The following is a 21,555-nucleotide window of genomic DNA, read 5'->3' on the forward strand; positions in this document are numbered from 1 at the left end:
AGGGAATTGACTTTAATCAGAAACTCAACTCAGAGAAACAGAAACTCAAACCAGTCATTTTCTTCTTCTCTTCTTCCTGTAGCCGCCAGAGAGAGTTATATTATTGTTCTATAGAGTAGTCTGTTCTAGTGAAAAGTCAGATTGCTGTTAACCATTGAATCATGTGAGGAAGACGTCACTGCTGCCTTTCTGCACTACTGGAAGGGGCGAAATTTTTCCTTAAGGACAGCATAATCCACGCCTTGGTTATTCCCAGTTACTGCTGTTCTTGTCTCTTCATTGCTACTGATGTCTACTGTTCTTTCTGTTCTACTTTAGTTGTTGTGTTAATACAAGTATTCTAACAATCTTAAGGAAAGAATTTTGTAGTAGAACAAAGGAGAGTGTTTTAATACGGCAATCAAAAAATAAGTTTTTTACTTTGAGTTATTGTTTGTGTTATTGGGTTATGACTTTAGAAATTTTCTAATAATTTCGTTTTTGTTAGGAAAACCAATTAAAGATTGAATATTTATTGATCTTTTGTGGTTTATCAAACCCTAAATGGTTGTAGATATTTCTCCTATGTTTGTGGGAGTCAAATATGAGATTTCTATCAAGAAAAACGTCAAAGTTCATCTTTTTGACAGCTGCGTCACTCGTTACGAAAACTGCTGTAACTTTCAACTCAGTGCTCGGCTTTGCAATCCGCTTCTTGTGTTGGATAGCTGATTCAAAAAGTTTTCCATTTGTATAAGGCTTGATACCCAATTATTCCTAAGCTGGTTCAGAATTACAGTTCTTTTGAACTGTTTTTCTAGAAGGAGAAAAATATAGTAATCCGGTTTTTCAATCAACTAGGTATCTTATTCTTTCACTCTTTGTAATTCTTTTGGTTTTATTATATGGTGATATTCTTGCCTTGAGTTGCATACTAGTTTTTCTTAGGAGGGAAATCCCTAAGCTTAAACTTCTTTAATAACCTAGTCAACAAATTATACGTGTTTATTACTAAGATATTAATTGGTTTGACTAGAAATAGTTTGATATTAATTTTCTTTGTACATATGTAGATGTATGTAGATGGTCTAAGAGAGACATTAAGATATTTAATATCAACAACACTCAAATCTTGGATAGTAATTATAATATATTCAATGCATAATTGCTTACCTCTATTGAGTGTACGTGTTGTTAGACGATGGTTATAATTGTACTGTTGTGAAAATACATGTTAGATTAAGTAACTTATAGCTTATATCCAATATAGTATATGTTAAAGTTATATAGCATGCTAGTTTTGGATTTTAATCACCGTGGATTTACTTTGAACTTGATTGATGATAGTTTATTGGTAAAATTTTTTCTAGTTTAAGACATTAATGGGTTGAGCCATTAGATATTGTGGTAGTACTTGAGGTCTTGTTGATAGTGTATCCTATCTTGCTTGAGCTCATGTAAGGAGAGGAGGTGGAGTCCTTAGTTATTTTGCATATTCAGTGGCTAGATTTGATTAATATCGTATACATTTTGTGGTGAGGGGTACAGTTAAAGTTTACTTTTCCTGAACCTATGATATGATATTAACCATGTCTGGCATAAATACATTATTTAACATTGACATGAAGCTTAACCATGTCATATATTATTAAGTAATGAACATTGTTGTCTATGAGAGGAAACAATATGAGAAACAATCAATATCCTCATAAACCTAATTTAGTCAAGGAGATGTAAGGTTATGGATTGTCTTCTTAGACAATATCCTCTAGTGACTATTTTAGACAAGGAGATATAGCGCTTGTGGATTGTCTTATTAGGCATTATCCTTCTATGACTATGAATAAATAGCCAAGGTGATATACAAGTGCGTGGATTGTCTCTCTATGTAAGTTGGAATGTTGAATGATGAAAAAAAGAATGATAATAATATTATCTTGGGTAAAACCTTTTTCATCTAATTCTTCTATTCTTTAAAATTCATTTGAATCACTTGTGGATTTCCTTTCATATAGATAGCATGAACATAATATGACTATGTTTAATATGATCCATAATCATAGACTTGAGTAAAGTATATTATTGTCATAAGAGTGCATATTATTATTGTTGTTTCTTTTAGTGTTTGTAGCGGCATACTGTGTTTTGCATGTAAGTTTGATTAGGTTGAGTAACCATTGAACCGTAGGGGGTTGTGACCCATATGCATGACACTGTTTTACTAAAGTTTACCTCATAAGATAACTGGAAAAACACTGAACTACAAAGTATGGAAAGGTCTTGGGAGGTGTCTTACCAAGGCCATTGTGAATGAATCTAAAAGAAATATATATATATTTTTTGGGACCTAGAACTATCTAGTAGATGTTCATTGGTGAAACTCATTATAATGATGTTTGTTTTAGTTGTCATGCGTGATAACAATCTTGTAGATATCACACTATTATTGAATGTCTTATATGCTAATTTTATTTTGAGGATGTGCTTTATGTAAAATTGGCATAGAGTGGTTGGATGTTTATAATGAACTACGTAACAGGATCCCATAATTTCTGAACAAGAAATTTGGAAGACTATCAGTGAATATATCCACCATTCACGATGATGATGTTTATATGTTTCTTGAGGAAGATTCATTAACCTATAAGAAAGTTGTCTGTCTATGAGAAGTGTCCTTTTTGAAGGATACAACTTCTCTAAACTAGACTCTTGTTTTATTAGGGGATCTATAGGTTGAATTAGATCTTCAAGAGAAAACTAAAACGTGATAGTTGTATTGCAAAATACAAGGCTAATAATAATAGCCAAGAGGTTTCAATCAAAGACAAGATTTATACTACTTGAAACCTTGCTCATGTAACTAGAATTTCTTCTACATAATTCTAAAGACTCTAGTTGAGTAGTTGTGCGTAACTACAATACCAAGTAGTACCAGGTGATGAGATGAAGGTATACAATTTAGTTAAATCTTTGTATGAGTTGATTCAAGCGCCTATAAATGGCATGAGCAATTCAACAACATATTGGTGTCATATGGATGTCAAAGTACTGTTGTTGATAAAGAGGTGTACTTTCTTTAGAGTAAAACAAGACATATGTGTTTAATCTCTCTTTGTTTAGATGATTTAATATCATGAGTGCTAGCATTGAGAATGTGTATGAGACAGAGAAATTCCTATTTGAAACACATAATAGACCGCCATTGAAAACGATAATTGTTAAACTCATTTCTGTAACTGCTATATTCAGTTGTCAAGATGTTGACGTTTGAATATGGTTGAAGCCCACAGCGTACCTGAAACCAGACCGGCTAGATGGTATAGGGGAATTTTGGGCACTACATAATTGAATGATTGGTGAATATAAGAATTAAAACTCATGTTGGTCTCATTATATTGTTATAGCACTTAGTGGAAATATTTTTCATTGAAAAGTATGGGTATTATGATAGTAAGCATGTGTTAACACCTTTTGTGGCAAATATCCATCTTATGAAAAATAATCTCCTTGTGTTTTCTCATACTAAATATGTCAATATCATTGGTAGCCTATTGTACTTGATGGATAATGTATGTGAGACATGACATTGCCTACATTAATGGCATACTGAGCTGATAACCCATTGTGTCCTTATAAGGAATTTTGATGTATATTGTCAGATTATCCAAGTACTATAATAGAGCCATTGATTATGGACTGATATTTAGTAGATTTCCATCATTGTTGGAAGGGTAATATGTTATAAACTGGATCCAATAATGTTTATGTGTTTACCTTTGGTGAAAGTTGAGTGTCTTGGATATCATCCAAGCTAATCGCCTTAGAAAAGGCATGTGATGATGCTGAGTGGCTTAGCAACCTCTTGGCAAATATTCTCATTGGCACTAAACAGCCTCCTGATGTGTATATGCTTTGCAACTGTCTCATTTATAAAGAATTTTGATATATATTGTTAGATTATCCAAGTACTATAGCAGAGCCATTGATTATGGACTGATATTTAGTAGATTTCCATCATTGTTGGAAGGGTAATATGTTATAAACTGGATCTAGTAATGTTTATGTGTTTATCTTTGGTGAAAATTGAGTGTCTTGGATATCATCCAAGCTAATCGCCTTAGAAAAGGCATGTGATGATGCTGAGTGGCTTAGCAACCTCTTGGCAAATATTCTCATTTGCACTAAACAGCCTCCTGATGTGTATATGCTTTGCAACTATCTCATTGTAATAGCTAAGACATGTTACCCTATGTGCAATGGGAAAAGAATACATGTAAGTTTGAGATATAACTTAATCAAACAACTGCTAGAGATTATGTTAGGTTGGACTTAGTTTGGCCACATGTCTAACCGCACCACTTCTTTGGAGGCAAGTGATTATACGTCGAGGGGGATGGGACTTATGCCCATATATAGGGCGACACTGACGACAACCCACCCTACCTATGTGATTGGAGATCCCATGAAGTAGGTTCAAAGGGAAAAACAAGTCACTTCGTCGTCCTGCTATATTATCGTCTTCTTTATTTATGAGACGTCCCACCCTATGGCGCATATGATATACTTAGTATACATTGTATAGCTAGAGTTGCAGTTGAAAGGATGATTTAAACTCTTATTGGATTTAGCCCATAATGAAAGGTGGCGAGTTTTTTTTAAACCGCAATGGAAATTCACCTACGGAATGTAGAACTGGGTCGGTTCTTATGAGTATTCGGCAAGTACTCTAGTAGAGTATTCATGGAACACAAAAAGTCCAAAAAAAAAGTGCAACACACCCTTGAATAAGCATATAATGAAAGAGCAGTGTGGGTGCATATAATCTATTTTACTACAAGGGAATGTTGGTTCAAAGATTTTTTAATCCACCACTTTCACATATTATAAGACATGTTACCTTATGATTGGTTCAAGCCCGTAAAGCACCAGTATCTTATGCATTATTTTTTCGATTCTCTCTGGCATTTCGTTAACCCATTTCTTTTGTAATATCATATTCCAAAATAGTGGGGGACTATTAGTATTTTGAAATAGTGGAGGATTGTTGGAATCTCTTGTGTATTTCTAAATACTAGTGTGTGTGTGTGTGTGTGTGTGCAAAGTGGAGGAGATGAACAAAGGGTGTTCTCTCCACTTTAGTGTATAGTAGATAGTCCCACATTGGTTATCCACCACATCGGGTAGGTTTTGGGCTTGGATTTGGGCTTACTGTTGTGGGTAGTGGTTTGACCAATAGTCTAAACTTGTTTTGTTTTTTTCTTGAGCAGCAAGTTTCGGTGTTCTATCAGGAGTTGATCTCTCTTCCTTATCTGTTTAGGAGACTGACCTAGCCTCTATAAATAGGACTATGAGTCCATAGAGGGAATTGACTTTAATCAGAAACTCAACTCAGAGAAACAGAAACTCAACTCAGAGAAACAGAAACTCAAACCAATCATTTTCTTCTTCTCTTCTTCCTGTAGCTGCCAGAGAAAGTTATATTGATGTTCTAGAGAGTAGCTTGTTCTAGTGCAAAGTCAGACTACTGTTAACCATTAAATCCTGTGAAGAAGACGCCAAACGCTTAAGATATTTGACTTTTTTTCGACTCTTGGAAGAGGGCTTAATCTTTCCTTAAGGATAGCCTAATCCGCGCCTTGGTTATTCCCAATTACTGCTGTCCTTGTCTCTTCATTTCTACTGTTCCTTCTGTCCTACTTTAGTTGCTGTGTTAATATAAGTATTCTAACAGAATGCTCTAAGAGTTGGGTCTTCTTGCTCTTCTTCTTCATTAGCACTTAAATTAAACCCATGACAAAACTCCGGTCAAGTGATAGTTGCTCCTCAAACGACAACGAGCACGTACTCGATTGTGTCGAAGAGAATGAAGGTTAGTTTTTCCAATAGATCTGATATAATTAGTGCCTTGCCTGATTCGATATTACATGAAATCCTCTCTTTGCATGCGCATTAAGGATGTCGTGGCCATAAGATGTATTTCAAAGAGATAGAGGTCCTTATGGAAATCTCGTCCGGTTTTACAATTTGATCAATACTTTCAGTCTGATGACAAGTTTATAAAATCAGTGAACCTAATTTTATTGCTTCGAGGGGACATTGCTATACAAAAGTTCCGTCTAGATTCTTCCTTTACTGATTTTGATCAACTCAATAACTTGATGATGGCTGCAGTGCAACGAAACGTTAGGGCACTTCCAATTGGAAATTCCAAGGGGGAACTAGTATTTAGTTGCCCAGTTTTGGAAAACTTGCAATCACGACCTTCTAACTTGTCTCAGTATATCTGCTCCTCAACTTGACAGCTTCATGGTTGAAAATTATAACCGTAAACCTCGTAGCTGTGAAATCAAGATATCAACTCCGCCGAAACTTACATATCTATCGCTGAAAGGTCGTTTGTATAAGTATTATTCTCTGCTTGACCTTTCCTCCCTAATTACTGCTAAGATTGAATTCCACACTATTCGAGAGCATCCTAAGTTACTTACCAGTATTCTTAAAGGTCTCTATAATGCAACGACTATTGAAATTTCTTCGGGTGAGACGCTACCAAAAACTAGAGTGAGGTGTCACTTTATGTTAGAACAGCGGTTTGATCGGTTTTTCAATGTAAGGGCATCTCCAATGAGAGTGTAAACTGTATAGAGTGTAAAATTTACACTCCAAATATCAAAAAAAAACATTCTAGTGGGGGTGGTATACTGTAGATAATAGAGTATTAAAATTTCTCATCTCGCTATCAGTTGATAAATAGTTCGGGTGACACTTTAACCAACGTTGAACAAAAAAATTCAGACGTCACTTTAAGTAACGTCCCTTTTTAATTCTAAAATAATTTTTTAACTCGGATGTTACTTTGACGTCCCAGTTTAAATTAAAGAGAGACGTCACTTTAAATGACGCACGTCACTTTTAAGTGACGTCCAAATTTAAAATTTAATTTTTTTTTACACTTTTCCATTAGGGAGTATAGAATGTGGATATTTATAAGTTATACAATAGTATACAATTAGAGGTGTAAAATCCTAATGACACTTATGTAAAGCCTGGATGGAGGTGTTATTTTACACCCCCATTAAAGATGCCCTAATGTGTTTAACCATTGATGGATGGTTAAACGCTTGTTGTATCTGTCCTATTTTGAACTTGTTATGGAGCTCTCCTTTTGTAGAAACACTTACGTTGGCAATAAATCAGGTAAAGAGGGAACAAGACTGGGGGAGGTGTTTCAAATCATTGGTCACTTTAAATCTATTAAGATCCACAAAATTAAAGGACGTGATTTTGAACTTACGTTTATCAAATTTATACTGATGTCGGCAATTGTCTTGGAGGATTTCATCGTTTCCACCGATGAGGTGGACGTTGGTTCTTACAGAGAGAGAGGCAAGGAAAATTCACCAAGAAAATATGTTCTCTAGCCTCAGCAAGTGTTAGAACACTTTTTCTCGTATGGTCAAAGAGAAATTGTATTTGCAATGACTGATCTTAAGGTCTGCCTGAACTTGTACGTCTGATATATTCAATGGTTGTAACTTGTAGACAATGATGAGTTTCGCATAAGAATTGATGAACTTTGTGGTTTTAGACTAGAAATGCCCAAGTCTTCGATGCTACGTAACGTCTGTCAGTGTCGAGCCCAAGTTGGAAGGCTCTGTTTGGCAGAAAAATAAGTTGGATTACTCAACCGGCTAAGGTGGCACGAGGCTGTAGGTGATTAACCGAAATATGAATGGTGTGGAAGGATCTTTGGTTTGTAAAATTTTCATTTTTTCGGTTAGATTATACCCAAAAAAATTAAGAAATAGAACAAAGTAAAAATAAAATAAATAAATTTCTAACAATTCATACATACAATACAAAACCTTTTAAAAACAAATCAAATATTGAAAACAAAAACAAATCAAGCAAATTTTTACTTAGAAATAATACATATTGACTGAAAAATGTCATTTTTAGAATTTGATATATTACAATAGGCCACAAAAAAAGAGCGAAAGAATTCAAAAAACAAAGAAAAATAATTGCCAATAATACAAAATTTTAAGGAATTGAGAACAACTCATTTGAACGATTTGATATGCATATAGAGAAATCCAACAAAATAATTTGTTCCTTCCTCAAACAAATTTCAATGAGAGGAAAAAAAATATGGAAGAGTAGGTAAGGTGGGGACAGTGGGGTGTGGGAGAGAGAGAAAGAGTAGAAAGTTTCATTGAGTTCAAACACAAGTCAAAAGATGAAAGGATGTTTGAATTTAGAAACACGAAAGGAAAGAGGTGAGTTTCTTCTCGATTATTTCTCCTATGTATAACATTATCTCACCTAAAATCAAAGATCCACTATACACGATTTTTTTGGTTTCACAATTTACCAAGTTCATGCCTTACCCATTAGTTGTGGCCCCAATTCATAAAAGGCTTCTACCACGGGCACCTTCCATTTCGTGTTAGAAGTTTTCAAATGATATGAAATTTTGTAGAGATAATCTTTATGATAAGTGTTTTATAACCACAAAAAATTATGTTTGAATTTATTTTATAGGTGAAGTTTTAATTACATACTTATTTTAAATTAACTTAAGTAACTATATATATATATATATATATTACAAGTTTGTCATTGACCTAAAAAACATATATGTTTTGTGTTTGGCACCCCCCAAATACATCAACCTAACCTGTTAGCAACCTCTTATAGCCCTTCTCCCCCACATTTAAAACTCAAAGTTAAGGTTTACATAAACAAGTTGAATACGAATAATTAAAATCAAACATTTGCAAATTTCAAATAATATTTAGTTTTAAATCTAAACTTGTTATTTTTCATTTTATTTTGTGCAATTGTAAATCAATAACTAGTTTAGGGTTAACAATTCAAATTTTGTAACAAAGTCTCATGTAAATTATTCTCAGGGTAACTGATGATCTATTGGGTACTTGTAGGCCCACTCATTAGAACCTTTTGATTGGTTAAGTCTAGGAGTCGGGTCAGATTTTAGGCCATTGTTAAATCAATACAATTCTTAGCTCACTTAGCAAAAAAAAAATCATGTAAATTGTTTTCAATAACTATCTTAATTTCAAATTTTACTCAAAACTTTTACAAATGTTTAAAATTTTGTACAAATATTGATACAAAAGTTGGTGATAATTTGGTGAATGCGGTTAGAAAGTGGTTGAAGAGAGAAGAAAGACACGAAAGCTAAAACTGGTTAGTACCGGTTTCTCGGTTCTTAGTGAATTGGATGGGGGGTGTACGAAACTTTGTGTAGTGCCCAACATAACTACATAACTACAGACCCCAAATTGGGCCGAGGTCTGCCCAACACAATTTGGGGGTGTCAATAGTAGGACCCTTCATAAAATGGATCGGACCAAACACTAAGACCTGCTATACATGGCCTTATTCCTTCTATAGGTACTGGTTGGCTAATATATGCTACCAAACAGGGCCTTAACGCAATTAGCGTGGACTTCAAGCCTATTAGCAACATATCTTCCTTTGGCGTTTGCAACCATAGTATAAAATATCATGATATTTATCGAGATTTCAGTAAAGGATATATATATATCGCAATATGTTTAGAGTTATATAAAATTACAAATATCAACTATATTTAGACGATATTAGTGATATTTTGGGATATTAATTTGGCGAGATTTTGTGTAGGTAACAATTTTATTTAATATTTCAAATAAATATAAATGATATTTCAAGAAATATCTACAATATCCACGATATTTGCATGTAAAACAATGTAAAATATTCCGAAGAGAGGACCGCAAGATATATCCACGATACATATCAAGAAATTGAGTATCGATAAATACCCATATCCCGATATTTTATACTATAGTTTGCAACTAACATTTCCTTGACTTAAACCACATGTGCTTTTGATGGTAGCGGAAAAATCACGTTTTATTGGCGTTTCAAGAAGAATTTCCGCATCATAGTAGTGATCTCAAATCCGGGTCACCTGGTACAACTTGAGATGATAAGAAATTGGTCACTCTTTTCCTTTGATGCTAGCTAGTGGATGAATATTTGAATAGGTTATGGAGGATGCATGCTCAGCTAGCTAACACAAAAGACATTTTGTTGTTGAAGGCGATGAACCATGTCTATGAACTAAAAATATACTATTTTAGAATTCCAGCTGCAGGAGTGAAGTGTCGAATGCTGTGATGCAGATAAGACACAAGAAGATGTTTTGTTTAACTGCCTCGTTGCAAGGGTGACTTAATTTTGGAGTCACCTAAATTGAAGAACGTCAAAGAAGGGCGAACATAAATGAACATATAAGTCCTAAAATTCCTCTTAAAGATTATACTATGAGAGCAAGTCTAATGGAGAGCTACTAAATTGGGTTTGTGAAAATTGTCACATAGGTCTTTTAGTTTGCCCAGCTAAATTTGGTACCCCAAAATAAAAAAAACCAATCTAATGCGTTTTCTATTTTGAAGTGCTAAATGATACGGGCGGCATAGTTTCTGCTGTCCGTCCATTATTTTGTAACTTAAGTTGAATTTTTTTTGGAGACGAACAGCACAGTTTCTACCGTTCTCGTAATTTAACACACGGACGGCAGAAATTATGTCATTCATCTCCCAAACTTATTATAGTAACTGCTAACGAAGGTCTTAACTTTTGCTGGGTTTTTGACTCCTTCTAAATTTAAGACCCTTTTAGTATCCCCATTGAAATGACATTTTTGTAGTTGGGGTGCTATATTTTCCTTTAGCAGCCCATATAGCCCCCCCATTGGACTTGTTCTGAGGAGGAACATTACAAATTTAAGTCTTTGGCTACTACAAATTATTTGATGCCAAAACTAAGGGGGTGTTTGTTTTTTGGTTTTTGTAAGTGCTTATTACTTATTCGCACTGTAAGTGGTGGAGCATTTTTTTTTGTGTTTGTTTTTCAGTTACTTATAAGTGGTACGTAGACCCTTTTTATGGTATATTTTTGCTACTTATAAGTGCCAAAAATGTAAGCAACAAAACTTGACTTACAGGAACTTACAAACACTTATAAGTAACAAAAAACAAACACCCCCTAAGTTGGAAACAAAAGTCAAAAGAAATGGAGTTCGGTAAAAGAAGGGTGGTGTTTATAAACCCACTATTTTAAAAACAAAACAAAGTGTTTGTTTTGTTTGGACAAAATTGTCGGGACAATATATTGTTGATCACACCCACACTCACACCCATTCACTCCCTTCATCTCACTTTTTAATTTCTCAAGCAAGGGGTCTTTTTTATGGTAATAAAGATAACAACTAAATATTATTAGAATTCAAAATAACTTTCAATCTAAACAAATATTCATCATAATATAAAATTTATAATTAATGAATCATGTAATGAGTTAATTTTGTGTAAATAGGTTTTTGTTTTGTTGGATAAATTGAATTTTTGGAAGTTGTTGAGCAAGCACTTGTCTTCTTTGGTGATTTTCATTAATATTAGTAGTTATATTCTATCAACCAAATAGTGTATGTGTTCTTCTTGTTGTTAAAGAATTAAACTCCTTTTCTATAGGAATAAAAGTGGAAGAAAATGATGGAACACCACTCCAACTATTCTAGATAATGAAAAGTGAATCAACTATTACCTTAATTTAACAAAATTTGAGAGAGAATATCTTTAATTTGCCTTTTTTAGTTTTCATTTGGGATCTTATAACTGTAAATTAAAGACTTGTGAGTTGATTTTTGAAAATATTACTCTTTTGAAATATATGGTGGGTTTATTGATAAAGTGGGTGCAAATTCTTTGACTAGTGGGTTTAGTAAGTAATATGGTAATCATCACCCTAAAAGAAATCATAACGTAAAACAAGTTGAAAAACACACCACTGTTGTTTTTTCCCCTATTAATCAAGGTATTTGTTATTGACGGACCCTATATTGTGTTGGGCAGACCCCAAAAAAAAACAATTATTACAAGTGTGTCATTGGTCCTAAAAAGTTGAATTCGAAAACTCCAAGCTTAAACGACCTGGCTAGGTCGTTCATTGTGCAAACCCAACGGTATGGCCACACCGTTTGGACTAAGTCTCCAACGATATGGTCACACCGTTTGGACTAAGACTCCAACGATATGGCCACATCGTTTGGACTAAATCACAAACGACTTGACCACACCGTTTGGGACTTAGTCCAAACGATGTGTCCACACAGGTCAAGAGGCCAAGAAAAGAACTTTATATTTTTCAAAGTTCAAATCCCAAACGGTGTGGCCACACTGTTCGGACTAAGTCTCCAACGATATGGCCACACCGTTTGGACTAATTCCCCAACGATATGGCCACATTGTTTGGGATTTGAACTTTGAAAAAATATAAAGTTCTGTTTCTTGGCCTCTTGACCGGTGTGGGCACATCGTTTGGACTAAGTCTCAAACACCGTTTGGATTAATGTTTGGGACTTCGTCCAAACGATGAGGCCATATCGTTGGAGACTTAATCCAAATGGTGTGGCCATATCATTGGAGATTTAGTCCAAATGGTGTGGCTATATCGTTGGGTTTGCACAATGAACGACCTAGCCGAGTCGTTAAGCTTGAGGTTTTCGAATTCAATTTTTTGGGACCAATGACACTTATAATAATTGTTTTTTTTTTTTTTTACTTTTTGGGACCAATGGCACACTTGTAATAATTTTTTTTTTTTGGGTCTGCCTAGGGGTGTCTCTTTTTGCCGAAATTTTTCGAAACCGAAATTGGTCCGCTCGGGTGTAGTTTTCATGGACCGATTTTCCGATTTTTTTCGATTCGAAAATTCGAAAAAAAATTGGATCGGATTTGGATATAATTCTAAAATCCGATCCGATCCGAAAATTCCGAAATTTCCGATATTATTGCCAATTTATTCCAAAAATATATATTTCTCTCACTATCCACTTGATTAGATCTCGACCGTTCATTCATTTTCTAGTTTTTACTTCCAAAACAAAACAAAACATAACCTAGGCCGCTACTTCCCCACTTGAATTGGACCACTCTACTCACATTCATTACACCGTCATGTCATAACAACAATGATATGAAAAAAATGTCATTGAGTCATACAATGACTTCGCACCAATCCAAAAGCCAAATTCAATAGATAGAATATTATATAAAGCTACTTTAGAGTCCAAGACCATAATCCATTATTTATGCAGACACTTCACGCTTCAATTTCACACACCTAAAAAAGATTGAAACATTACAAATACCCGGACCTTCAATGAATGCAATGCTTGCTATTGGTGGGCCGCGGGTTCTTTTTCTCGTTTTTTCTTGGATCACTTGTATGAATGAAAATGGGTTTTCTCAGTAAACAAGTGCGTATTGTTGTTGGTACATTGGTGTTGTGGAAATGGTTTTCTCTCCCTATAATGAACATTGGTATGATATTCCAAAAATAATTGAAAGTAAAGAGATCTTTGAAAATTTTTAAGTATTCGAAATTCGAATTATTTGAAATTTCGAAAGTTCCGAAATTGGAAATATATTTTGAATCCGAAAAAAAAATTGGATCGGATTTGGCTAGCATATTAGGTTCCGAAAAAATTTTGGAAAAATTCCGAAGGAGGTTAATCCGATCCGATCCGATCCGAAGTCACCCCTAGGTCTGCCCAACACAATATAGAGTCCATCAGTAATAGGACTCTTAATCTATCGCAGAGATACTATTATTAATGCATTATTAACATATTTTGTGTTTTTTCAAGAATTGATAATATGTTATAATATATACAATCTCTATGAAGAAGAAAGAAAAAACAAATAAAATGATGCTTTAGATATACAACAAACTTTCAAAGCTCATAGTATTGCTACACGGACCTACTATTGCGACCTACTATTACGATTTACTTTTTGGATAACATTAATTTACATTGCAATACATATGGACATGTATCTCTATGTAATCAATAGTTACAATTAGTAGGTCGATTAAATAGGTCTGTGTAGTATTACTGTAAAAAAAAACTTTAGGTGCACATTCTTCAAACATATTATATCTGAAGCAGGCAGGCATTAACGGAAATTCGAATTTTGGACTGGATTCTTAATAACAGAACAACTATACGGAAACAGACATAAGGATCCAAAAGGTATAACAAGAAACCGTCGAAAATGGTTTATTCGACTTTGGCTAAAAAAGATTTGGATTTTTCTATAGCAATCACAGAATACAAGAGGAAAAAGCCAACTGATGATTAAACTATAGTTTCTTAATCAAATATTTAAGAGCACTTATCTCGTAAGCTACAAATCAATAGAGTTTCCTGGGAAGAAAAAGAGGATGGAGGGTAAGTTAGGCACTGTGTGTGTGACTGGTGGAGCTGGATATATAGGTTCATGGCTCATCATGAGACTTCTTGAACGTGGTTATTCTGTTAATGCTACAGTCAGATTAGATTCTGGTACTGTTTATCACTTTTTTAGTCCTTCAATCAATATGAACATTGCCAAACATTAACACATTATTCAGGTGCATACATAAACTCGGCGGATAGTGAATTTGTGACGGTTATGTCCTTTTTTAGGATTTTGAACTTGAAAGAGATTCAGTGTGGCTATGATACCCCGGCCTAGATTTCTCAAATTTCAATCTGCATAACTTATGTCATGTGAAAATTTTGGCTTCTCCTTACTCTTAATTAATTCATTTTTCCAGTCCACAAAATATGTGCATGTTTTGGTATATAATTAAATCAAACAACTTAGTTCTGATTAGATCTGATTTTTGGACAGAATCAAAGAAAGATATCAGCCATCTCACAAACCTCCAAGGCGCATCAGAAAGACTCAAAATCTTCAATGCAGATCTTTACAAACCAGAAACTTTTAGTGCTCCTATCGAAGGATGTGATGGGGTGTTTCATGTTGCACACCCGCTAAATTTTGAAGGAAAAGAAGCAGATGATTCTATGATCAATATGGCAGTAGAAGGAACTCTTGGTATACTTAAAGCATGCTTGAACTCAAAAACAGTGAAAAAAGTTGTCTTAACTTCTAGTGTAGCTGCAGTTGTGTTCAACAATAGTGGTCTGGAGGAATTTAATGAGAACTCATGGACTGACGTTGAACTATGTAGAAGTACTAAGGTTGAGGGAAGTTCATATAGCATACCAAAGACATTGGCAGAACAAACAGCTCTAAATTTTGGAGAAGAACATGGATTGGATGTTGTGGCAATAAATCCTTCCTTGGTTGTTGGTCCCTGCATCTGTCCACATTTCCCTGTCTCTAATTACATTGCTTTGTCCTTATACATGGGTATTTTATTTTTATTTTTATTTTGTTTAGATTCAAAGAATTTAACTTTATTTTTATCCCAATAAATTGTGAAATTAATACGTTTCCGTTTTTAGGTAATCGTGATTGGTATAAATATCTTACTAGAGCTCAATTTGTGCACATTGACGATGTTGTCTCCGGTCATTTGTACCTCTTTGAATCCCCAAATGCAAAAGGACGGTACATTTGCTCATCGGTCAATACAACATTTGATCAATTGGTTAAGTTTCATTCGGACAGATATCCCGAAATCGAAATGCCACTGGAGTGAGTTCTTTTATTTTTCCTTGCTTGATAATAGCCTTATACTTTTAAGTAAACATATATTGATTTAATTTGCTTGCAGTTTCTTCAAAGGGATGGATATAAACGCTCTTTGCTTCAGTTCCAAGAAGCTGCTAGATTTGGGATTCAAGTTCAAGTACAGTCTAGAAGAAATGTATGATGGAGCAATTCAAAGTTGCAAGGAAAAAGGATTCCTCTAAACTAGCAAGTAATATTTGATTGGATTGACTGTCTATTTGATTTGATTTATTAGCTTGTTCTTACTTGATGTATTTTTTTGTTATGGTATCTTACTTGATGTACCCAGTGTAATTGTGATTGGCATATAAAAAAAAAAAGGTCCTCAATGTTGATTTATGAAATCAAATAAGCCGTTTCTAATCTTGATAACATGTCTAGATCGATCATTTTCACCCTAATAGGCTTTCTTGCACCAAAATACACCCCAAAAATAGTGTTGGTGCTATGCTAATTGATATTTCAATTTCAGAAAATTAGTTTAGAGTTAGTTATAAATATTTAGTAGTCCTAAGACTCCTCTTAAATTTGTTTAGAATTTAATACCCCAATTTGACCAGAATATGAAACTAACCACCTGTTATTCAACTTTACCAGGAATAGACGAAAATATCCTCACTTGGAAACAAACATAACCGACTATCTACCCATTAACATAGTAGGATGCAAAACAAAAAATTGAATTTCACACAAAAAAATCACTTATAACTACTGCCTTCACATTTAAAAATGCATATAATGAAAAGAGGGCATCTAGGGTGCATCGAGTGTATGAGTCTTGAGGAATGAGAGCCCTTGGACAATACTTCTTTCTTTGCAATACACCAAGATACTTGTGTTTTATATGAGTGGCCCGGAGATGCTATCACGTTGAGTACACACCAAGACACTAGCTTTTTGGTAATGAAAAAACTAAAAATATTATGCCTCCAATATTTTGTGGAGGCATTTGACACTAGTCTTGGAGGCATTTGACACTAGTCGTTAAGTCTAAACTCCAAACCATTAGACACTAAACCCAAAATCTTTATAAACTAGACCCTAAACCTAAACCCTAAACTTTAAGACACTAAACCCTAACCCCTATAAACTAGACCCTAAGCCTAAAGCCTAAACCTTAAGACACTAAACCCTAATCCCTATATCCTAAATTTATAAACATTAAACTATAAACCAACCTGTTTCATTTAATAGTAGTTAATCAAACCCACAAAATAAATAATCAAATGCATTTTGTATCTGCATTTTAAAATGCGTGGTGTGTATACATTTTAAAATGTATAAGTTTATAACGTGGTGCATCTGCATTTTAAAATATATAAGTTTATAACGTGGTGCATCTGCATTTTAAAATATATAAGTTTATAACATGGTGCATCTGCATTTTAAAATGTATAAGTTTATAACGTCCACATTCGGATGAAAACAGGTAGTGTCAAATTTAACTTTTAGAGCAATACACGATACTTTTTGTTAAATTCTATTCAAACCCAAAAATTTTTATTCTATAGTTTTGTTCTAAAAGTAGTTATCTTATTCAATCTTTATTCGGTAGTTATCTTATCTACAAGTAGTTATTTTGGAAGGGTGAAAAAAGAGAATAATTTATATTAAAAAATAAATGTGGCTTTTGGTCTCGAGTCAAAAGCTTAGATTCTAGAGATTCTCTATAAAAAAAACACTTATGGCGAATAAAAACAATGTAGGGGTATTAAAACCCAAAAAAATTATGGATAGGGCTTTAGAGTTGTTTTTTTTTTAAATGAGACTCTCTAGCCCAATTTCTTGATTTCAATTTTACTAGTACCAACAAAGTCGAAGGTTAAGTGTGTAACTGCCTACTTTTTCCGATATGAAAAATTCGTCTAATTCACAATGTAACATTCGTACCCGCGCAAACAATCGTTGTGACTTGTGAGTTTGAGATGCACAAAAGAATTTCCAGATAACTCAAGAAGAATGAATTTCACATTTTCACAGCTAATTAAAAGTTCCCGCCAATTCTCCCAATGAACCAAAAATTGAATCCATTATTAAATGACCATAACACCCTCTCTACGTGGCACAAATATCAAATCACCAACAAGTAAACACCACTGTCTTTACAAACAATCCACAGGGTCAATATCGGAATCCCAACTTTTCCAGTAACAGAATATAAATACCCCATTGTCACACTTGACAACAACCCATTCTTTCATTTCACTTCAATTCAAACATTCAAAACAACCAAACCAAAAACGAGTACACATCTCAAAATCCAAAAAAACATCAGAACAATGAAAATCGAGAATTCAATTATGTCAGGTGTAAAGGAGTGTTTTGGTTTTCCTTTGTGTTTGCGAAGGGTGAGGGAAGAGAGTTGAGATTTTCTGGAGGGACCGAGTTCGCTTGTGAGCGAGCTGCCTACGTATCCTCTTTTGGTTTTCCTTTTTTGGGGGAGAGAGGAATCAGGTCCGACGTAGTTCAAATAGGTGGTATTTATAGGCTTGAGGAAATGTCAATCCGGGAGGCACGTGTGTCTCTTGTACACGTGTAAGGTGGAGACCGTGAATGAGTGTCAAATTTGGTTATATTATAAGTTGTGTGCTGATTGGGAGTTGGCGCGGTTGCCCCTATTTCCCGGAGGCGGGAAGTACAAGTAAGATTTTGGTAATGATTACTCCTGGTGGTGACCTTATTTGAGGCGTTCTGTCTCTGGCCATGTGTTCGTACCGAGACATCTTTGTTCGTACCACCTACCTGAAAAGAGCTACTCACAGATCGGTCTTGGAGGTCGATGTATTGAGATCGCGTATGCAATGTTTCTTAGAGAGCTGCTTCATAGATCGGTCCTGGAGGTCGATGTATTGAGATCGCTTATGCTTCATATGCAATGTTCCTTAATGGGGATATTGCTCCCCTACACAGCCCCCTCTCAGTAGATTGGTTGTGTTCGTGCAAGCGATCTGCTGAGAGAAGAGTCAACACTTGGGTGAAGCATGAGCGAGCTATGGTGATCGTTCTGACTGAGATGCCGCTGAGTTCGAATCTAGTAGCATGATGGTTTTGGCAGGAAAGAAAAATGAGGGCGTGGGTGGCACGTGACAGAATCATAATAGTTGGAAAGGTGTCGTGTCGCCGCGTTATTCGGAACTCAGGAAAAGACAGGTGCTTGGACACGTGTGTGGGCTATATCATAGGCCATGATCATAACTTCTTGGGAACTGAACAGGCGGTTGTGCAAAATCAAATTTGGGATAACCAAAAAGGCATTTCCAGGTTTCTTCTTCCACAAAAACGCAAGCTAGGGCTCTGCAGGTGAGTGCTTCTGTTGCTGTTTCCTTTTCATTTTCACTTTGCTTTCTTCTCGTTCCAGTAGGGTTTGTTAAGTTGGTAGGTCAGTGTTAGGTTGTAGGGTTTAAGATTGGGTAATTTGAGAAAAAGGAAATACTACGATGTCGGATTCTGACGACACTCGCTCGGAAGAGGTTCAGGAGATTTCACTGAGCTGTGCAGAGTATGAAGAGGAGAATGAAGACTCGTTGAGTGGTGGTGGTGGTGGTCGGACTGAAATGGATGAAGAAGTTAGGGTAGATGAGGTTAATAGTCGATCTGGGTCAGAAGATGACGTGGCTAGTACGTCGGGTCGAGGGGAGATGACGCCAGCAGGTGAGTTACCCCTACGAGCGGTAGAGCATCGTGCTGCTAGCTCGTTTCCTGAGCTGCGAGCAGCTTATGGGATCAATGTGCCCGACCTGGAAATATATCGAACCCGGTGAAAGTGAAGATGTTCAGTAGTGAGGGGTACAATCCTCGAATGGTGGAATAATCATCTGTGAAGGTCGGTGAGGCGCACATCACGCAGATACCGTTCTCGAAATTGGTTTGTGACTTTCGAGTCAACGTGGGAAAGTCTCCATGCCACCCGATTTGGTAACACTTGGTGACTATTTAAGGTGTTCGACCTGTTGAATGCGAGTGGTGAATACCACATAGGGGTGTCCGACATAATAGAGCATTACGTAATGAGGCGGTCTGGTAATCTGAATTTTAGCTTGCAAACCATGGCGACGCGTTCTGTTGTGCTCGATGGTGTAAGCAATGAGGCCTGAACGAAGAGGCCGTTGCTGCTAGTTGGCAACTACTGTGCTAGTGGATGTAGGTTGCGAACTAGGATGTGTAGCCTAGCCGGTAGGTAGGTTTGTCTTCCTTTTGACACTTTAATGGGTGAGCGACTGTTGTTCTAACTTGTTCATCTCTTTGTTTTGTTTGCAGAGTTTCCTGTGCGGACGCAAACTGATCGTGGGGAGATAGAGAGGTTCGGGCGGTTGAGTCGAGAACAAAAACGAGCTAAGCTTCCGAAATTTGCTCATTTCTTTGAGGAAAAGGAGGTGCTTTGCGATCCGGAGAAAAGAAAGGCTCAAAAGAGCGAGCTCTAGGTCGAACGGCGAGTGGTGATGGAGAAGCGTACCGGTGTCGATAACACGGGAGGACCGAGACCGGGGCGCGTGGCGTCGGCGCCGTCCCCGGTGGTGGTCTTCAGGGTCGGTAGCTTCGAGTTTTCGTCCTGAAGGGTTAACAATTGACGCTCCTGTGGAACTGGAGATGGTAGCCTTCAATGCTCATCCATGGGCAGGTCGGAGAAGAGAAGAGGTGAAGTGGGCCGAGCGAGGGGCTCGAATGGCTAAAAGTAAACGCGACAGGGGGGAGAGCTCTAGTGGGGTGCTAGCGGTGGGGAAGGCGCCCGGAGTCGGGCGGCCCCGAAAGGTGTCATGGACTTAGCCACCCACGGTCGCGGGATCTAGTCCGTCTCGACGAGGGCGGGAACCCGATCCGCTAAGCTTAGCGAAGGCTCCCCTTGCAAGTGGCGAGAAAGGGGTTGTTTGTCTGTGAGGCGACACGGAGGCCCATTTTGTGTATTTAGATGAACACGGAGCGTAGCGAACGGTAAAGCGTACTGACTGCAGTTTCAGGTCAAGTAAGGTATCGGCCTGTTTGCTAGAACAGATCGCGTTGGATGGCAACCGCAAGGAACTTCATGAAAAGGGACTGGCGGATAACATACGGCGGATGGAAATCGCGCAATGTCTGGTACGTGGGTTTTTCGTCCCTTGATATAGCGTGTTTTGTTATGTTCGTTGCTTTGATTTGTTTATATATGTGCACTATGGCAGCTTGTCAGTGGTTTCCAAAAGTTGAAAGAGATTGCGCAGTTCGCTGAAACGGATAGGGAATCTGTGTTGAAGCTGTCAGAGGAGCTGAAAAATGTGCAGGACGCTGCTAAGATGGAGCGTGAGGAACTTGAGGATCTGCGGAAGGCTCATGAAACTCTGAATCTGGCGAAGATGCTGAAAGATACTAAAGCTGAAGATCTGAGGCAGAAGCTAGAAAGAGCTGAAGGGAACGTTCGTGCCACAACTGTGGAAATTGGAAGGTTGAACGATTATGCCCTTCACTGCAAGAAGGTTGCTCAGGACGCTACTAAGGCCTATGATGATCTGGATGCGGACTTCGGAGATCTGGAAGCGGATTACAAGGCTTTGAAGGAGGAACACGCACGCTGCGCGTCCCGTACCTCAGTGGAACAGGTACGAGGAGACGTTGGTGGGGCGATTGGCTCCTCCTTGATCATGCCAGAAGTCGTGGTGTCTGAAGCTGGAGCTATTGCACCTGACGCGCTGATAAGTTTGGAACTAGATGGCGTATCGATCGTAGTGGACGGGAGGGATGCTGAGGTCGATGAAGCTTTTGAGCCTGGAGAACTAACTGTGGTGCCCGGGGAGGGTGAGTTGTAAATTTGTTGTATGTCTCTTATCAGCTTATATGCTGCGGTACAATAGAACTGGTTTCCTGGGGTAACCTGGGCAGTTCGCCTTTTTTGCATTTCTGTATTGTATTGTGTTGAACGAGTTGGTATTCCGTACTGGTTCGGGGTAACCATATGAAGTTAACTCTTGCGTAGCCGGGTTGGATTTCCTGAGTAGTCTCAGCA

The 21,555-nt window shown here is 36.7% G+C and overlaps 1 protein-coding gene across 1 annotated transcript; it reads left to right on the plus strand.

Moving 5' to 3' along the window:
• The first annotated feature begins 14,243 nt into the window (after nucleotides 1-14,243).
• On the plus strand, nucleotides 14,244-15,914 carry LOC147513270 (vestitone reductase-like). The gene is made up of 4 exons (XM_086599526.1): nucleotides 14,244-14,401; nucleotides 14,733-15,257; nucleotides 15,353-15,545; nucleotides 15,625-15,914. Exons 1-4 carry the CDS (start codon nucleotides 14,281-14,283, stop codon nucleotides 15,761-15,763), a joined length of 978 nt encoding a protein of 325 aa, XP_086455652.1. The 5' UTR covers nucleotides 14,244-14,280; the 3' UTR covers nucleotides 15,764-15,914.
• The last annotated feature ends 5,641 nt before the right edge of the window (nucleotides 15,915-21,555 follow it).

Source organism: Coptis chinensis, chromosome 3 (genome assembly GCF_015680905.1).
Source record: "Coptis chinensis isolate HL-2020 chromosome 3, ASM1568090v1, whole genome shotgun sequence".
NCBI lineage: Eukaryota > Viridiplantae > Streptophyta > Magnoliopsida > Ranunculales > Ranunculaceae > Coptis > Coptis chinensis.